At 31.8% G+C, this 10,662-nt stretch overlaps 1 protein-coding gene across 3 annotated transcripts; it reads left to right on the top strand.

The window, feature by feature from the left end:
• Positions 1 to 1,578: 1,578 nt before the first annotated feature.
• Positions 1,579 to 9,421, top strand: LOC143256404 (agrin-like). 3 transcript variants are annotated; one of them, XM_076513607.1, is made up of 6 exons: positions 1,579 to 1,887; positions 2,314 to 2,395; positions 3,163 to 3,195; positions 3,999 to 4,232; positions 5,887 to 5,989; positions 9,080 to 9,421. In XM_076513607.1, the coding sequence occupies exons 1-5, from the start codon at positions 1,704 to 1,706 to the stop codon at positions 5,912 to 5,914; spliced, it is 561 nt and encodes a 186-aa protein (XP_076369722.1). In that variant the 5' UTR covers positions 1,579 to 1,703; the 3' UTR covers positions 5,915 to 5,989; positions 9,080 to 9,421. The 3 variants fall into 3 exon arrangements, with proteins under 3 accessions (XP_076369722.1, XP_076369723.1, XP_076369724.1); XM_076513608.1 differs by lacking the exon at positions 3,163 to 3,195; XM_076513609.1 differs by lacking the exons at positions 5,887 to 5,989; positions 9,080 to 9,421 and adding an exon at positions 3,311 to 3,528 and having other exon boundaries at positions 3,999 to 4,125.
• The last annotated feature ends 1,241 nt before the right edge of the window (positions 9,422 to 10,662 follow it).

The following is a 10,662-nucleotide window of genomic DNA, read 5'->3' as shown; positions in this document are numbered from 1 at the left end:
TATAACATATATAAGAAACACACTATCAACAATATAACATGTATATAAGAAACACACTATCAACAATATAACATGTATATAAGAAACACACTATCAACAATATAACATGTATATAAGAAACACACTATCAACAATATAACATGTATATAAGAAACACACTATCAACAATATAACATATTTTATAAGAAACACACTATCAACAATATAACATATTTTATAAGAAACACACTATCAACAATATAACATGTATATACACACTATCAACAATATAATATGTATATAAGAAACACACTATCAACAGTATAACATAACATTTATAAAAGAAACACACTATCAACAATATAACATGTATATAAAAAACACACTATCAACAATATAACATATATATAAGAAACACACTATCAACAATATAACATGTATATAAGAAACACACTATCAACAATATAACATGTATATAAGAAACACACTATCAACAATATAACATTTATATAAGAAACACACTATCAACAATATAACATTTGTATAAAACACACTATCAACAATATAACATATACAAGAAACACACTATCAACAATATAACATGTATATAAGAAACACACTATCAACAATATAACATGTATATAAGAAACACACTATCAACAATATAACATTTGTATAAGAAACACACTATCAACAATATAACATATATAAGAAACACACTATCAACAATATAACATGTATATAAGAAACACACTATCAATAATATAACATGTATATAAGAAACACACTATCAACAATATAACATGTATATAAGAAACACACTATCAACAATATAACATGTATAAGAAACACACTATCAACAATATAACAATAAAATATTTATATAAAAAACACACTATCAACAATATAACATGTATATAAGAAACACACTATCAACAATATAACATATTTTATAAGAAACATACTATCAACAATATAACATGTATATAAGAAACACACTATCAACAATATAACATATTTTATAAAAAACACACTATCAACAATATAACATATTTTATAAGAAACACTATCAACAATATAACATATTTTATAAGAAACACACTATCAACAGTATAACATTTGTATAAGACTCTATCTACAGTATAACATGTATATAAGAAACACACTATCTACAGTATAACATAAGAAACTCACTATGAACAGTATAGCATAAGAAACACACTATGAACAGTATAGCATAAGAAACACACTATGAACAGTATAACATAAGAAACACACTATGGACAGTATAACATAAGAAACACACTATGAACAGTATAACATAAGAAACACACTGTGAACAGTATAACATAAGAAACACACTGTGAACAATATAACATAAGAAACACTCTGTGAACAATATAACATAAGAAACACACTATGAACAATATAACATAAGGAACACACTATTAACAGTATAACATAAGAAACACACTATCAACAATAAAATGTTTGTATAATTGTGTTGCTATGTATATCCCAGTACTATTATTTATAGTAGTGTATTTACATATTCTTTACATTATAAGACTAGAATCTCACCTTAGTTGACTATTTCATCTTAGGCTCCGTTGAGTGAATTAAACCTTCAACAGCCACTGTTTGTAGGAGGTTTTAAAAGTTTGTTAGCAGTAAATCAGGATTCTGGGATATTCACTGGATTATCTGGAGCTATCCAGAGGATTATGGTTAACGGAGAATTGTGGGATAATCTCGTAGATAAAGCGACAACCTCTCATGGAATCACACCGTATGTCGGACCCCCCTGCACAGAGGGGGTTTGTCTGAACGGAGGGATCTGTGTCCCCAAGCTGAACGAGTTCACGTGCCGATGTCCCATGGATTTTATTGGTCTGCGGTGTGAGAAGAGTAAGCCTAGTTCCCCTGTTTATAAAAAGTAAACTTAAATCAACGGATGTTTTTTAAACAAACTTTATGTTTCTACTAGGTTTTAATTTTGCTATTATCTGTGATTTTTTACTACCATCTGTACTCATGGGTTTAATTTTTGTTCATTTAGTGTTTTAACTTATAACAGTGGTGATTCGTGCTATCTCTTGAAAGGTGTAAAAATTCATTATTTATCCAGATATGATCAACATCTTTTAAAATATATTTAAAAACGTTGAATTAACTAAAATAATATGATGATTGAATTAATGACGTCAGATATTATAATTTAGGATATTTCAATAAATTCTATTATGACGGTTTTTCTGTACACTTTGTTAAAATGTCAGGTGTTTTTGTTTTTCTGGACTCTGGAATATTATTAGTTATTATTATTTGTTCTAGGTATGGCTGAAGAGGACCGTGATCGCCCGGTGTCTTTTAATGGTAGAACGTTTTTCAGTTTTCCTAACAGGATAACTAGAAGGTTGGTTTTATTATTTAAACAATTATAATGTCGAGTAGTGTGTACAAATAATTGTAATGTTTGTCTTATTAAGTTGTCTTTAAAGCAACATTAACAACTGAGGATATCACCCTGGTGCCTTAAAAGTTAATAGAAATGTTAATAATCAATTTTGAATAGCATGAAAATAGCCACAGATAAACAGTAACATTTATAAATAATTATTTACCTTAAAGCTCAGTTTACTAAACCTAGTTCATTACAGACTTACTTGGAGTCTCTAATCATTGTTCATTATACACTTACAATAGAGCCCTCTAAGCCTCGTTCATTATCGATTTACAATATCTTCTGTAAGGCTAGTTCGTTATAGACTTACAGTATAGTCTCGTCCATTATAAACTTACATTACCGTGTCTAAGCCTAGTACATTATAGACTTAGAATGCCGTCTGTAAGCCTTGTTCATTCTTAACTTACAATACAGTTCATTATCGAATTACATACAGTCCCTAAGCTTTGTTTATTATACACTTTGAGTAGAACCTCTAAGCCTAGTTCATTATATATTTACAACATCGTGTCTAAGCCTAGTTCATTATAGACTTACAACATCGTGTCTAAGCCTCGTTCATTATAGATTTACGATACAGTCATGAATATATTTTTAAATCCTACTCACTGTACGTTTCCAGTAAACTTACTTTATGGGATCTTTGGTTCTTCCTATTAAGCTGTACTTCTGTGATACTAACAAATACCAATGGTTCTTTCTCTCTCTGCTCATAGTGAACGGCTATCTCTGGAATCTAGAGAGACAGGGTAAGACTCGTTTTATTTTTTTTTACAACTTGAATTGTAACAGGGACAAGCTAACAAAATATAAGTTTGGGTGTGAGATAACTGTTTCATGTTGCTATCTTGTTTCTTCTTCAAGTGTTAACTTTCACTTAGACGTGCCTATTATACTGAGTCACAGGGGTGTCGCTAAGTGGTTAGAAGATTTACCCATGGGTGTAACAATATTCGGTGTTTCAATGTGGTATCGATCATGGTTTTCTATTCTGATTTTAAAGACACCAATTGGATAGTCAGAGCATTGTTCAGTGGAATTGGGGTACTGGCCCCGTACGCCAGTGCCTAGCGACGCTTCTGGTAAGTAATTTACTAAATACAAGTTAATTTTGATATTCGAGAAGTGCTTTCAGTAACCACGACTACAATATTAAGTTATTTATAATATGATATTTAAGTACAGTTGGTATCAGTTTCAAGTTCTGTATATCCAACCACAAGTGTATCATTTACCACTTCCTATTCAAATTATCTTTCTTTGTCTCAACCTTACTGTCAGGACTCTATTGTCGTAGTTTTATCACCTTACTGTCCTAGAATGTCACATATTTTCATTACCACGTCTTTATTTCTTGTACTGAGTTATTTAACATAAACTATTATTATACTGAGATTTAGAAAGATGTAATATTCCACAGCTGATTCAGTTATGTGTTTCATGGAAAACTTTATTTAAGTGGATTTTTCTTTCTTTATTTTACAGAGATTAAAGTTCATGATGTGAACTCGACCTTTACCATCGTGTCATTTTTTTTTTGTTTCTTTGACAGACTTCGAGGACAACGTGAAAACAGTTTTCGTATCAAATTTAGAACTGTAGAAAAGCACGGGCTGTTGTTATGGTTGAACAAAGGTGCCACAACACACGGTGACTACCTGGCCTTAGCTGTCGGAAATGGTCTTCTCGAGTTTAGCTTTAATCTTGGTAAACAGCGCCATCTGTTAATAATACGAAGTTTAATTCGAGTGGACGACGGACTGTGGCATACTGCAGATATCATAAGGTAATGTCTGGATATACAGCTTTACTAATGACAACTACAGATCATTTAATTAGAACATAAGTCCACAGTTTTCTTTCCGAAAATATTTTTAACTCGTTTACATATGCCGAAGATATTTGTAAATAAAACCACTTACTACTCAAATGGTTTGTCAAGGTTTACATTAGTATATTATTAGAAAAACTGCCAATTTGTGAACTTATTATGTAATTGGTAAGCAGTTTGTTTGTTTGTTTGTTTTGGAATTTCGCACAAAGCTACTCGAGGGCTATCTGTGCTAGCCGTCCCTAATTTAGCAGTGTAAGACTAGAGGGAAGGCAGCTAGTCATCACCACCCACCGCCAACTCTTGGGCTACTCTTTTACCAACGAATAGTGGGATTGACCGTAACGTTATACACCCACACGGCTGGGAGGGCGAGCATGTTTAGCGCGACGCGGGCGCGAACCCGCGACCCTCAGATTACGAGTCGCACGCCTTACGCGCTTGGCCATGCCAGGCTATTGGTAAGCAATAAAATGAATTTTGAGACAACTAAAACACAATGGCTTATCGTGAATATAAATTCTTTTAAAGTCTTTTTTCACAGACTCTGAATTAGGCATACCAGGAACACGGGATGTAAATAGAGAATCAGAAACAGACTCTGAATTAGGCCTACCAGGAACACGGGATGTAAATACAGAATCAGAAACAGACTCTGAATTAGGCCTACTAGAAACACGGAATGTAAATAGAAAATCAGAAACAGACTCTGAATTTGGCCTACTAGGAATACGGGATGTAAATAGAGAATCAGAAACATACTCTGAATTGGACCTACTAGGAATACGGAATGTAAATAGAGAATCAGAAACAGACTTTGAATTAGGCCTACTAGGAACACGGAATATAAATTGAGAATCAGAAACATACTCTGAATTAGGCCTACTAGGAACACGGAATGTAAATAGAGAATCAGAAACAGACTCTGAATTGGGCCTACTACGAACACGAAATGTAAATAGAGAATCAGAAACAGATTCTGAATTAACCCTACTAAGAACACGGAATGTAAATAGTGGATGAGAAACAGATTCTGAATTAGGCCTACTAAGAACACGGAATGTAAATAGTGGATCAGAAACATTCTGAATTAGGCCTACTAAGAACACAGAATGTGAATAGTGATCAGAAACATTCTGAATTATGCCTACCAGGAACACGGAATGCGAATAGAGAATCAGAAACAGCCTCTGAATTAGGCCTACTACGAACACGAAATGTAAATAGTGGATGAGAAACAGATTCTGAATTAGGCCTACTAAGAACACGGAATGTAAATAGTGGATGAGAAACAGATTCTGAATTAGGCCTACTAGGAACACGGGATGTAAATAGTGGATCAGAAACAGATTCTGAAATAGCGCTACTAGGAATACGGGATGTAAATAGAGATGTAAATGTAAATTCAGTTTATACTGAACATGGTAGTTTTTATTGTTGAATAATAAAGTGGGTACTGTTAAAATAAATCTAACAATATTGTGTCATTCATTACTACCTATAATATACTGTACACAATAAGGTTTCTGTAACAACCTACTGTATACAATAAATAACCATATGGTTTACATAACACCTACTGTACAATAACTTGTTGCATATTTTACAGAAAGAAAACCCTTGGTACACTTCAGTAGACGACGGACCTCCTGTGAGTGCCACTTCAGAACCTGGGGCCACGGAGTTAAACTCAGATGGTCTTCTGTGGTTAGGTTAGCAATCCTTTAAGTTCCTTTTGTGTAGACCAGTGCAGAACTGAGATGTTCTTAATGCTGAACACTGAAGTGGGTACTGAACATGGTTGTCTTTATTGTTGAATAATAAAGTGGGTACTCAACATGGTTGTTTTTATTGTGGAATAATGAACTTCATACTGATATAGTTGTCTTCATTGTTGAATAATGAAGTTTATACTAAACATGGTAGTTTTTATTGTTGAATAATGAAGTTTATACTGAACATAGTTGTCTTTATTGTTGAATAATGAAGTTTATACTTAACATGGTTGTCTTTATTGTTGAATAATGAAGTAGGTACTGAACATGGTTGTCTTTATTGTGGAATAATGAAGTTTATACTGAACATGGTTGTCTGTATTGTTGAATAATGAAGTTTATACTGAACAAGGTTGTCTTTATTGTTGAATAATGAAGTTTATACTGAACAAGGTTGTCTTTATTGTTGAATAATGAAGTTTATACTGAACATGGTTGTATTTTGTTGAATAACAAAGTGGGTACTGAACATGGTTGTCTTTATTGTGGAATAATGAAGTTTATACTGCACATGGTTGTCTTTATTATGGAATAATGAAGTTTATACTGAACATGGTTGTCTTTATTGTTCAATAATGAAGTGGGTACTGAACATGGTTTTCTTTATTGTGGAATAATGAAGTTTATACTGAACATGGTTATCTTTATTGTTGAATAATGAAGTTCATACTGAACATGGTTGTCTTTATTGTTGAATAATGAAATTTATACTGAACATGGTTGTCTTTATTCTTGAATAATGAAGTTTATACTGAACATGGTTGTCTTTATTGTTGAATAATGAAATTTATACTGAACATGGTTGTCTTTATTCTTGAATAATGAAGTTTATACTGAACATGGTTGTCTTTATTGTTGAATAATGAAATTTATACTGAACATGGTTGTCTTTATTATTGAATAATAAAGTGGGTACTGAACATGATTGTCATTATTGTTGAATAATATAATTTATACTGAACATGGTTGTCATTATTGTTGAATAATATAGTTTATACTGAACATCGTGGTCTTTATTGTTGAATAACCAAGTTGTTACTCAACATGGAGATCTTTATTGTTGAATAACAAAGTGGGTACTGAACATGGTTGTCATTATTGTGGAATAACAAAGTGGGTACTGAACATGGTTGTCATTATTGTGGAATAACAAAGTGGGTACTGAACATGGTTGTCTTTATTGTTGAATAACAAAGTGGGTACTGAACATGGTTGTCTTTATTGTTCAATAATGAAGTTTATACTGAACATGGTTGTCTTTATTGTTGAATAATGAAGTTTATACTGAACATGGTTGTCTTTATTGTTGAATAATGAAGTTTATAATGAACATGGTTGTCTTTATTGTTCAATAATAAAGTTTATACTGAACATGGTTGTCTTTATTGTGGAATAATGAAGTTTATTTATACTGAACATGGTCGTCTTTATTGTTCAATAATGAAGTTTATACTGAACATCGTTGTCTTTATTGTTGAATAACAAAGTGAGTACTGAACATGGTTGTCTTTATTGTTGAATAACGAAGTTTATACCGAACGTGGTTGTCTTTATTGTTGAATAATGAAGTATATACTAAACATGGTTGTCTTTATTGTTTAACAACAAAGTGGGTACTGAACATGGTTATGTATATTGTTGAATAATAAAATTTATACTGAACATGGTTGTCTTTATTGTTGAATAACAATATGGGTACTGAACATGGTTGTCTTTATTGTTGAATAATATAGTTTATATTGAACATGGTTGTCTTTATTGTGGAATAATGAAGTTTATACTGAAAATGGTTGTCTTTATTTTTGAATAATAAAGTTTATACTGAAAATGGTTGTCTTCATTTTTGAATAACAATGTGGGTACTGAACATGGTTGTCTTTATTGTAAAATATTGAAGTTTATACTGAACATGGTTGTCTTTATTGTTGAATAATGAAGTTTATTCTAAACATGGTTGTCTTTATTGTTGAATAATGAAATTTATACTGAACATAGTTGTCTTGTTGATTGTTGAATAATGAAGTTTATACTTAACATGGTTGCCTTTATTGTTGAATAATGAAGTGGGTACTGAACATGGTTGTCTTTATTGTGGAATAATGAAGTTTATACTGAACATGGTTGTCTTTATTGTTTAATAATGAAGTTTATACTGAACATGGTTGTCTTTATTGTTGAATAATGAAGTTTATACTAAACATGGTTGTCTTTATTGTTGAATAATGAAGTTTATACTTAACATGGTTGTCTTTATTGTTGAATAACAAAGTGGGTACTGAACATGGTTGTCTTTATTGTTGAATAATGAAGTTTATACTGAACATGATTGTCTTTATTGTTGAACAACAAAGTGGGTACTGAACATGGTTGTCTTTATTGTTGAACAACAAAGTGGGTACTGAACATGGTTGTCTTTATTGTTGAATAACAAAGTGGGTACTGAACGTGGTTGTCTTTGTTGTTGAATAATGAAGTTTATACTGAGCATGGTTGTGTTTATTGTAAAATAATGAAGTTTATACTGAACATGGTTGTCTTTATTGTAAAATAATGAAGTTTATATTGAACATGGTTGTCTTTATTGTTGAATAATAAAGTGGGTACTGAACATGGTTGTCTATATTGTGGAATAATGAAGTTTATACTGAACATGGTTGTCTTTATTGTTGAATAATGAAGTTTATACTGAACATGGTTGTCTTTATTGTTGAATAATGAAGTTTATACTGAGCATGGTTGTCTTTATTGTTGAATAATGAAGTTTATACTGAGCATGGTTGTCTTTATTGTTGAATAATGAAGTTTATACTGAGCATGGTTGTCGTTATTGTTGAATAATGAAGTTTATACTGAACATGGTTGTCTTCATTGCTGAATAATTAATTGTGTACTAAACATGGTTGTCTGTAATGTTAAATAATTAGGTATACTAACATATTTTCTTCTTTCTTTATTAATGCATTGTGTACTACGATTGTGTATTTTAATAACGACGGTTGTACAAACCATCTTTTTATCTGTATTTAGGTGGGTCCCCTGGGCTTCCAACAGGACTACCAGATCATTATTACTTCGGTTTTAACGGATGTATAGCATCTGTGCTCGTAGAAGGGGAACCACTGTATATCGTCATGCATGGATCTGGTGCCGTTCGATTCTGTGAGAAGTCTTGATGGAACTGTAGATTCTAATAGATTAGACTCTGGTCCTCGATATAGATTCAAAGTAAACCGATAAGACCAGCAATATTTGCGGTGTGCCAACTTGTATTTAAGACTGTGTGGATATGTATATAGTCATTAATTACAAACGTATATGAAATAATCACGTAAAAGAGATTCTAATAAAGATGTCGGATCGTTTCTGAAAATTCAAACGTCGTTGCTGTTGGTTAATTCTCAAGAAGAACGGAAGTCACCATTAAAATATCGGGAGTTTTAAATAACAGTCATTAAAAACTTTGACTTTTAAATTGTTTCTTTCAATTCACTCTTATTTACTGACTTGTTAGATACAATGTTTTCCTCATTGACTTACCTGTTTGGGTTATGACCATAAATTCTTTCATCTTATTCAGATTTCTGTCTTATGTGGTTGGTATTACCAGCCATGTACACGTGTAATAAAGTTTTTACGACGTCAAGGTGTCTTATACTAATTGTGTTATTCCACGATTGTAAAATATATTTACGTTCCTCTTTCTCGTGTTTTATTAATTAGTTCACAGTTTTCAGGTTTATCTATTTATTAATCGTATTTTGATTTTTAAAAATATATCTTGACAATTTCATCTCACTCATATGGCATAACACATTAATAGAAACTTTGTTAGTATAGTTTTTAAGTATTTCTTATTATCGTACTTATCCGATAAAATAATGTGATAACCTTAAACTTGAAAACAAAAGTATTCGCTTTTAATAATAACAATTCTAAAAACCAAAATATATCATGTTCGATCCACACCAGAATGTTGTATTATAATACTAGAGGAAAGTTGGTAGAGCAGGAACAACATTGACATTGGAATGTTGTATTACAATACTATACGGAAGTTTGTAGAGAAGACAAGACATTCACATTGCATTGTGGAAATATGACACTAGAGGGAAGTCGCTAGAGAACAAAATTCACACTGCAATGTTGTCTTATAACACTAGGGAAAGGTTGGTAGAGCAGGAAAACATTCACACTGGAATGTTGTCTTATAACACAAAAGAGAAGTTGGTAGAGCAGAAACAACATTCACACTGGAATTTTGTATTATACACCCTGAGGGTAGTTGGAATAGGAAGAACAATATTTACACTGGAATGTTGCACTATAACACCAGAAGAAAGTTGTTACAGGAGGAACAAACTTCACTCTGGAATGTTGTATTACAACACTCGAGGGAAGTTCGTAGAGGACGAACAAAATTCATACTGGAATATTGTTTTATAACACTAGAGTGAAGTTGGTAGAGAAGGAAAAACATCAACACTGAAATGTTGTGTTATGACATTAGAGGGAAGTTGGTAGAACAGGAAAACATCATTCACACATGGAGGGATTTTTCACACTGTTTAGTTGCAACACTAAATGAAAGTTAGTGGAGGAGGAAAACATTT

The sequence above is a fragment of the Tachypleus tridentatus genome, chromosome 7, assembly GCF_004210375.1.
Source record: "Tachypleus tridentatus isolate NWPU-2018 chromosome 7, ASM421037v1, whole genome shotgun sequence".
Lineage (NCBI taxonomy): Eukaryota > Metazoa > Arthropoda > Merostomata > Xiphosura > Limulidae > Tachypleus > Tachypleus tridentatus.
This window is presented reverse-complemented; position numbering and strand designations above follow the sequence as displayed.

What these genes read in the sequence shown, in the direction of transcription:
- LOC143256404 (XM_076513607.1), top strand. Translation starts at nt 1,704, where the DNA reads ATGGTTAACGGAGAATTGTGGGATAATCTCGTAGATAAAGCGACAACC. An exon ending in TGGTCTGCGGTGTGAGAAGA is followed by an intron (nt 1,888 to 2,313) that starts GTAAGCCTAGTT and finishes TATTTGTTCTAG; the next exon opens with GTATGGCTGAAGAGGACCGT. An exon ending in CCTAACAGGATAACTAGAAG is followed by an intron (nt 2,396 to 3,162) that starts GTTGGTTTTATT and finishes CTCTGCTCATAG; the next exon opens with TGAACGGCTATCTCTGGAAT.